This window comes from Ursus arctos, unplaced genomic scaffold, assembly GCF_023065955.2.
Source record: "Ursus arctos isolate Adak ecotype North America unplaced genomic scaffold, UrsArc2.0 scaffold_23, whole genome shotgun sequence".
In the NCBI taxonomy this organism is placed as follows: Eukaryota; Metazoa; Chordata; class Mammalia; order Carnivora; family Ursidae; genus Ursus; species Ursus arctos.
The window spans coordinates 39558762-39568218 of NW_026622908.1; the positions used below are offsets into that span (position 1 = coordinate 39558762).

At 54.7% G+C, this 9457-nt stretch overlaps 1 protein-coding gene across 1 annotated transcript; it reads right to left on the reverse strand.

Annotated features, from left to right (window-relative positions):
• Positions 1-878: 878 nt before the first annotated feature.
• Positions 879-9362, reverse strand: MTA2 (metastasis associated 1 family member 2). Its single transcript, XM_026487725.4, has 18 exons — positions 8854-9362; positions 8045-8112; positions 7501-7594; positions 5789-5906; positions 5592-5655; positions 5295-5412; positions 4895-4997; positions 4620-4719; positions 4275-4463; positions 4097-4171; positions 3913-3971; positions 3626-3723; positions 3365-3504; positions 2854-3082; positions 2561-2650; positions 2168-2286; positions 1919-2067; positions 879-1702 (listed from the first exon to the last, which is right to left on the reverse strand). Exons 1-18 carry the CDS (start codon positions 8879-8881, stop codon positions 1537-1539), a joined length of 2007 nt encoding a protein of 668 aa, XP_026343510.1. The 5' UTR covers positions 8882-9362; the 3' UTR covers positions 879-1536.
• Between the last annotated feature and the right edge of the window lie 95 nt (positions 9363-9457).

Genomic DNA, 9457 nt, shown 5'->3' on the forward strand with positions numbered 1-9457 from the left:
AATGCTGCTGTCCCAAAAGCGGTATAGTGGTCAATTCCTCCCGATACTGCCCAGGTGTAAGCTCGGAATGGGGAGAGTGAAGGAGCTGGGGAGGCCCGAGGGGCAGAAAACAGGAGATGGAGACGACTGTCAGACGGGCTAAGTAGCCCCTGCTGTGGTTACCGGCCCACGGCTTTGGACTGTGGAAAGCACACTGGACCTGAGGCAGGCATCAGGAGATCTGTAACCTTAAGCAAGTCCCAACTGCTGAGGCTGTTCCCCTATCCATAAGGAAGTGCAGAAGGAACACATAGTAGGCTTAACTTCTTGTACATGCTCCAAGGGTGTTGCTCCTGTTGGGCCCTGCTCAGGCTTCTGCTTCCCAAACCCGGGAAAGCAGGGGACAGTTCTAGAGTGGGCCTCAATATCAAGGCAGGTGCTGAGGCTGGTCCTGGGAATCCCTGAGCAGCAGTCCATGCAAATATACCACAGAGCTGGCTGGTAAGACACTGCAATACCCCCAAGGTAGGCTGCATCTTGCCCTGGCCTCTAGCAACTCCCAGAATTTCCTAAGACAGAGGTGAGTGAGGGTTGGGAAATAAAAGGAAAAGCCCCAACCATCCAGTCTTCTCATTCCGACTATTCTGAACGAATCTGAATGTATCAAGAGGAGCTTGGGTTCCAGCCCCATAGGGATCTGGGGATCAGTTTGGGCCCCGGAGAAAGCTAGCTGGAACAGGCTGCCTGTCCATGCTGCCTATCTCCTAAAGCTGTTCCCAGGGCAAGTCCCATCTGTATCTCCTTCATTATCCTTTGTCCTTTATTTTCCCAATTGAAGACACCGCCCCCACCCCACCCCACACACACCCATGGCAGAGAACAGCTGAGCCGGGAGAAGCTGAAGAAAACAGCTTTTTATTTGTTACTATAAGAACCAATTACAGAATCCGAGGTTAAAAAAACGGACAAAAGATCTTTATTTCTGAGAATTGGCGTACAAAAGGCGGAGGGGGCACAGGGAGGGAAGGAAAAGAGAGAGCATGGGCTGGGGTTGATGCCAGCTTAGGGGCCTCAAACTCCAATTAGGAAAGTCCGGACACCGGACAGGAAGAGAAAGCCCCATTAGAAAAAAAAAGATAGACATGGCAGTCATGGCAGTGCACGCCCCCCTCCCCCAACCACCACCTCCTATCGATTTACTCTTCCCCTCCCCCATCCCCTTTCACAAAGGGAGGCAAAATTTTTAAAAAATTAAAAAACCCTCCCCCCAAAACTGTCCAAGACAACTGTGGGTCCTACCCCCCAAAACAGGCTAGGTTCCCACAATGGGTCAAGTTCCTGCACTGTGCCCTCCACCACCAGGTGTGGAGAAACGTGGGAAGGGGACAAGCCTCCAAGTGGTAACACCAGAGGGCGCCCAACCCCTCCAAGGACCACACTCACTTGCTCCCTCCCTCACTCACTCCTCATTCCCTTTGATACTAGAGGGAAGGGAGGTTGGATGCCCTGGGCACCCCCCCTCTAGCCTTCAGCCCACCTCCCTTCCCCCACAGATGCTCAATCCTCCAGGACAATGGGCTCATTGGTGCTGGCAGGATGTGAGGGTGCAGACAGTGGGACTGGGGGCCGCACTGCAATCAGTGGTGGCTTCACCTTCAGCGGTAGGTTGGGCCGGCGGGCAGCTCGCCGCATTTCCAGATGGGTCAGAGCCTTCCGCAGGGCCCTGGCCAGGAAAAGAAGAGTGGAATAAAAAAGGCTAAGACTCTCGAGGTGAAACTCCACATTCCAAACTCCAGTTCTGCCTTCCGGCCCATTCTTTCCTGCCATCCCCACCCCGCACCCAGTCTTCCTGGAGCTGGTCTCGCTCAGAACTGCTGTTATCCTTACACACCAGTCTGGGTTGTCAACCTCTCCGCCCCTCCCATGGTGGCCTCCCTACCTGGTATCCTTTGTGGCCACAAACACCACAGGATTGGGGGCATCAGCTGGGTTTAGTTTCTGACGCTTAGCTGCTGGCTGTGAGCTTGAACGAATCCCTGAGGCCAGAGGCCTTCCGTTGGCAGAGAAGGGGACCCCCGCTCCTGCCATCTGGAAGGGGGTGGGCAGCGCAATGAGAGCTGACTCACAGATTCCAATCAGAAATAAAAGCCCATCCAATCAGCCTGGCCCACTCCAGCTGTCAACTCACAGTTTCATAGGCCCGTTTCACCATAATGCCCCCCAGACCCCGGTTCTGGGTCAGCTGGTTTCTGTTGATTGGTGTCTTGGTACCTCGAGGTGTTTTTGGTTTCAGAGGCGCCTGGGCCACTACCAAGAAAAACATAAGAGAAAACTTAGAGAACTTTCGGGCTTTCTCTTCTCTATGTAGTTTCCCTGGGCATCCCCAAAAACAGTGATGGGGGGAGAGGTCTGGCAAACAATTAGCACACAAACGGGATCTTAGCATTCATTCACTATGGATAGCTTATGAGAACTGTTAACATCCAAAAAAAGTACAGGCTGTTAGACTAAATCTCTTTGGACTTTGACAGTGAAAGGATGACAGAGAACCTGACACCACCTAACCAGTCAAGTTCCCTACCCAGATCTTTGACGATGGTTGCCAGCGGCAGCCGCACCAGGGGGTGAATCTTCAACGGGGTCTTCGCAGCCTTAGGAAGTCGAATGGAGCCTAGAGAACAAAGAAGAAAGCTCTTGAAGGGGCTTCACTATTCAGGCCTCTCCTACGGCCAGGAGCCATATCTACTCTCCTACCCAAGTGCTGTGGCCTGCTATCCCTGCTGTCATTAAACATCCAGAGAAACACCGGTCTCTGCTCTGCTTTCTGGCCAGAGCATCCCGACCTGCCACTAGCCCCACCACTCCTGCCCTTACACTCCGCCTTGATGGCATTGGCATTGATAGGGGCATAGGGTCGTCGGGCAGCCCTCCTCGGCTGTAACAGGTCCCTGCACATGCGTCTGGCCAGACGGGTGAGCTTTGTGGTCTGGAGCAGGAATGTTTGCCTGTTCTTAGCCAGCAGCTTGGCCCGGTTGGCGCTGGTCGTATAGGGGGAGAGACTTTGGGCTTCAGGTCTAGACAAATGACCCCTCGAGTGTGGCTCCTAGAAGAAAGACATTGGGAAAAAGGGAAAACCCAGATGTGCACTGAGGCTCTCCTTTCTTCCATTCTCTGCAAAAAGCAATTTATTCCTGCCTGATCTCTTTACTGCCATCCCGACCTACCTGTCTCTACAACCACCATCAAGCACACCCTCTCCACCCACATGCACATCGAACCATCACCAAACCATCACCATTTAAGCGGCTGGGTATTCTGGCCCTCACGTAAAGCTCACATCAATATGCCTACTGCTCTCCCCTGCCTGGTCCCCATCAGTCCTTACTGTTGTGCCCCGAGCAGCCCCCTCAAGCTGGGTCGGGGTCTTCAGTCCCCCATACTTCTTCCAGTAGATCCAACAGGAAGCACAGAGGCGGCACTGCATGTTGGGTGGGCCCCAGGCGTACCACTGCGCAGACTGTGTGGCTGTACGAGCATGGAGAGAAGGGGGGAGTTTGGGAAAAATACGCAAGCTGAGCCCCTCAGGTGCTTGGGCCAGAGAAGACCTCTCCCACCCCCAACATCCCTATCCTTCCCTGGAACTCACTGTGGCAGCTCTCGCAAGTCAGGCCCTTCTGGAATCCAGCCCCATTCATGCCAGGTTTCGAGCCCACAGAGATGATCTGGTTAGGATTTGGCTTAGTACTAATGGGAACAGTGTGGGGAGAAACCAGGAACTGGTCAAGGAAGAGAATCCCATTTCCACCTCGTCTCTATCATCATTTGATTCTTTGACCCTGACTCCTGCCCACCGCCAATCACTGAGAAAAGCAGGAGTTGCGGGGGAGGGCAGAAAAAGAAAATGCACCAGCCTCCCCCACCTACCACACTTACTAGGTAGGGATATAGACTTGTTTTAGTTTGCTGTCTGCTTCAGCAGCTTTCAATCTTTTCTGCATGAAGGGAAAAAAGAAAGAAAGAGAAGGATCAGAGCATCTCTGCAGGAGGATGCCATCCACTTCCAAAAGCAGAGGTGAGCCAGAGGCCCCTGGTCCAGCCTTCCCAGACCAGCCCGTACCTGCTGAATATAGCGGTCTGTGGTTTTCCACATGTAATAAAACTGGACTATGCTGGCGAGTGACTTCCAAGGCAGCTAAGGAGGCAGAGGGAAGCAAAGAGAGCTGGCATCTGGCCCCAGATCCTGGTTCCTTCACCTGTCATCTTCTCCACCTCTCCTCCCAGCCCCATTTACTTACAAAGTCCTGGCGAATATCATTGAAATCCTTCCCATACTTCTCCAGGGCCTCCTCAAACAGCATGGCCTCCGAAGCAGACCACTCCTCCATCTCATCCCGACACAGCACCGGGCCCCCCTGGGGCACCAGGGTCGACATGGCTTTCGCCAAGTCATAGCCATTCCTCTGCAACGTATCCATTGCATGGAACTACAGGGAAGGTAGGAAACAACACTGATGGCCCGAGCCCCTGCACGCCACACCCTCAGCACGCCACACCCTCAGAGACCCTCCCTCTCCTGTCCCGGGACTCTGCACGTCCCCACAGAGCCCAGCCTGTCCGACTGCCCAGCCGCATCTGCTCACCAGGGTGATATCGCGGGAGGCGGCGGCTGCGCTCATGTGCAGGCTTGGCTGCCGAATGGAGCTGCTGCAATCTAGGGCTCTTGCAAAGGTGCCCACAGCTCTGAGGGAGAGATTGAGAAGTCAAGAGGGAAAGAAGGAGGCATGAGTGGGCTGAGGAACTAAGCCAAATAAGGAAAACACCCATGCCAAAAAAAAAATCAAGTCCACCTCTGAGAATTCAATGCAAGATGTCCACACCGCCCCCAGCCCATCTTCCCCATCCACCCACCCCTCACCGGGCCACCACGAGAAACTGATCAATCTGCCGGTCTGTGAGAGGGTTGTCTGGGTCCCAGACCTTCATCTCCATCTTCTGTTGGTTCCGATTATCAGATTCTCCTGGGAAACAGGGCGATGGCAACATCAGGGACAGGGAAAGAAGGAGAAGTGTCTTGACATTCACAACAGCACCTCATTCCCCCTTGTCTCCTGCTTGGACTTATCAGCCATCTCAACTCTCAGACTTCTCTTCCCAACTGTGCCCATTTGCCCCTCTCAGGTTTCCAGGGTCCCATCCCATCAGGGTGGCAGCACAGAGCCATGAAGACTGGGCAGCGTACAACTCCATGGCACACCATTCACAAACACTACCATGTTCGATGACCCAGCAGCCATACAGTCTGTCCTGTTGCTTACCCTCTGCCAGGCGATCTGGGATCTCAGCTTGGTATTTGCAACCAACTCTGATCTCCCCCTGATCAGCTAGAAGTGTCTTTTGCACAGGGTCAAACACCAGCGAGTAAAAAAAGCAGTCCTGGAGACGGGAAGAAAAGGTAAGCAGGCAGCAGTCCTCAAAGGCAGGGGGCGGTGGGGAGGATCCAGAATTCCCGAGACAGGCAGTCTTCAACCTGTACCTCCTCACAGTTCTACTTTCTTCTGGCCTCTTGGGGCATACCCACCTCCCTCCTTCTTCTCCCAGCACCTCTTTCTCACCTCCTTTTCCAAGTACTGGCTCAAGATGTCAGTCTCATTCAAGAGGGTCACACTGCATTTCCCCCTACAGAAGAGAGGTCCAAAAACCCTGGGTGAGCCCCTCATTCCCTTTCCACAGCATCTCCAATACACCGCTCCCCCCTCTCCATCTTCTAAAGAAGTGCACGCAGGCTACAGTGGCCCGGATTGTCCCATACCGTATGTGGGTGGCTGGTAACGATTCAAACTGCCGAGAAAGAAAAAGCTCCCGGTGCTTCAGCTGATGTCGCTGCTGCTCCGACACCCCTGGCTGCTTTGATTCCTCCTCAAACTCCCCTGGGAGATGAAGGAAGAAGGAGCCAAGTCAGAAACTAATTCAGAAAGAAGCCACCTTGGAAACTCTAACCCAGGGAGAACACTTTCTATTCTAGCTGGTTTTTTCACATTCCCCAGGCATCTGCAGCTCATACCCTTAGCCCACCAGCTTTCCCACTTAGCCCTCTTCCCCATTACAGTGCTCCCAACTCCCCATTGCTAACGCCTTGGGAATAGCTGCTGAAGAGTGCAAAGAATGCCACAGAAACCCATCCCAAACCCAGGTGCCTATGCTCCGACGCCACTCATAAATCACAAATCTGCCCACACTGGGCCCGGCAAGAATATCATACTCGTCTCTCTTGCTAAACCAGCCTGAGGTCCAGAAACCCAATAAGGTGAAAAATCATCACACAAGGTTGTGTTTACCAGTTCTTCTTTTCAGATTTCAGGAGTCTCTTTGATCTTAAACATCATGCAACCCTAACTACCCTTCACTGTCCACTTGGCTAATGACAGTTTGGTTTGTGGGGTTTCCAAGGACAGTACCCCTCAAGTCAGTGCCAACACCTTCCCCAGGCACTGCAACTTTGCCCTAAAACCTTGGTGGAAAGGGTTAACTTGGCTGGGGGCCAACCAAAGCGGGAGGGGGCAGGACAGCCACAGGCCCAGGCTCATTGGTGTATTGTTCCCAACCTCAGGGAGAAGGGGGGTGGGGGGGTGCAGCAGGCTCCACCCCTCGCCTGTGTGCTCCGGAAACCCTGTGCTAAGGCAAGGGGGGACCACACCCCCCACCCCTTCTGATTGGACAAGGCCAAGGTCAGCCCCTGCCAGATGGGGCTGGAAACCCCACAGGGCCAGAGAACTTGGTAGGCCTAGCTCCTCCTTAACCCCTTCATGCCCAAAGCAGCCTGAAATAAGGAAAATAATTTCAGAAGGAGGAACAAGATGAAGAGGAAAGAAAGCCAAAACACGAAAGGAAAAAGAAACAAAGGAAAACAGAAGGAAATATGTTTTTTAAAGGAAGATGAAAGCATAAAGAAAGGAAAATAAGGCAAAAGAGAAAGATGTAAAATGGAGTGGTGAGAAGACAGAACAGGTGAGAAAGAGGAAAAAGGCAAGAAAACTTTACTAGCTTCCTATTCTCTCCCTTCAATGTCTTCTCACTATCTCGTGATCATGAAATTAGGCTGTTTCCCTGTTACGCAGGCTTCTAAGTACAAGCTCTTCCTCTTCAACCTTGACCTTTACAGTCACCACCCGTTGTCCCAATGTACCCAAAACTGTCCCCCAAGGGTCCTGCTTCTCTAAACCCCTTCCTCATCCCCTATTTAAATACTATCATCTCTTTTATACCCATCATTCAGATACACACACAGTCACACACAAGCCATTTTCTTCTGGCTTTCCTTATCATGGTCTCTCACCGTGCTTCCAACCCCAACATGTAAAAACAGGCCTTCCTCCACAGACCAGGCATTTCCCACCCCCAAACTCACACCCCTGCTTTGGGCATGCTACCAGGGGAAACACCTGCAGGGGCATGCCCAGGCCTCAGATCATGGGGAGGGGGAGTGGAGGGGTAAGGGTGAGGTGGGGGTGCGAAGACACTCACTGGCATTGCTATCAGCCAGGCTGTTGAGGCTACTGGAAATGTCCCTTCGCCGGAAAAGGCACACAACCTTTGCCTCCACGTTTCCATTTGCAGTCTAAGGGGATAAAAAGTGGCAGTTAAAATTGGTCATTTTAAAGTAGAAACACATATAGAAGAAACTAACAACATTGAATAAGGTTCTAAGGGGTGTAAATACAAAGACCCAAGAAATTATGAATAAAGAGACTTACACTTAAGGACAGACTTCCAAACTTTTTTTCCCCCCAGACTTTCCCTTTCCTTAGCCCCCAAGAGATAGAACGGGAAAGTTCCCACCCAACTCTCAAAAGCCTTTCCTGAATACATCCAATGAATGAATGAATGAATGGATGGATGAATGAATGAATGAATGAATGAATATGAATGGGCACTTAGGATAGGGTTGTTTCCCCGCCCCCACCCCTCTGGCTTCCACCTGAAGTTAGTGACCTCAGGAAAAAAAGACCCCCCAGCAGGGGGAGGGAGGAGGCAGGGCAGGACAGGGGTGGGACTCGGCTCCACTCACCTTGTTGAGCTCCTCAATCCGTCTAACCAGGTAAGGATTACTAGAAGAATTTTCAAAATAGACGTAATCTGTAGGAGGGGGTGGGGAAGCATCGGGAAGATCAGAGGAGGTGATGGGAAAGACTGAGCACCAGGGTAGAAGACAAAGTAGGCCTAAGAGGACCAAAAGTATAAGGGTCCAGGTAGAGACGACGCTGAAATGTGAAAGTGGAGACACTACCAGAAAACAAGGGGTTTCCCCCACCACCACCCCTGACCACCTAGTTCTTTTATCAAATCCTTCACTCAAAAGTGAGCCTTAAGGAAGAGACGAGAAGCAGGGGGTCCCCCTGCAGTCCCCACAACTCAGCGGTGGAGTTGCACCCCAGTCTCGGCCAAGCGAGCAATTGTTGACTCTAGCACAGGGCCCTCACCCTTTAGAACCCCGACGCACAACAACGCCCGGGGGAAGGAAACCTCCCGTCGGCTCCCGCTCAGGTGGCAGAGCGGTCGCCTCGGCCCCCCGCGCCCCCTGCCTGCCCTGTCAGTTCCTTCCGAACCACTTTCCCAGGCCCCACTCCCCGACCCAGGGGCCCCCGACGCAACCCTGAGAGTGCCGTCGGGGCTGCCCGCAGCCTCTCCGGCGGCCGCGGCGCCCCGCCGCGTCGCCCTCCCCGCACCCTCGTTCCCCGTGCTCCCGGTTCCGGTTCCGGTCCGCGCTCGGGACCACGCCGCCCCAGGCGCGGCTCCCCGCGCTGCCGGGTGCCGAGCCTCTCTGGACCCCGACCCCGACCTCTCCCGCCGCCCCGGACCCCGCAGCCCGGTACTCACCCCCCACCCGGTACATGTTGGCCGCCATGGCCGTTCCCGCCGCCGCCTCCGGCCGCACAAAGGGGTCCGGGAGGTTCGCGGGGGCAGGGCTCGGCTCGAGGCGAAGCCCCGAGCGCGGGGCTGGCGCTTCGCGGAAGTCTCGGTCGAGCCCGCGCAGCCGGCACCTCCGCCGCCTCAGCCGTCGCGGTTCATCCCGGCCCGCGCTGTCGCCGCCGCCGCTACCGCCTCACGCCTGGGACGCCGAGGCCAGCGCCGGTCCGCTCGGCCTCTTCCGGAACGAGCTCGGCTCCCGCCGGACCGGAGCCAGACTCCGGCTCCCCCCCGCCCTCGCCGAGCCCCACCAGACGTTGGGCTCTGCCGGCCGCCGGGAAGGCTTGCCCTGCCCGCCTCGGGGTTCGCCTCCTTCCGGAACACCTTCGGCCGATCCGGAGAACAAGGCCCGGCGCTCGGCTCAGGTCGGAGAGCGAGACCCCAGAGATCGGCTACTTCCGGAAGAGATTCGACTCCCTCCGGCCAACCGCGGCCCGGCACTCGGTTATTTCCGTTGCAGCTCGGCCCCTCCTCCGAGGGCGGGAGAAGAGTTGGGCTTAACTCTCTCCTCGCT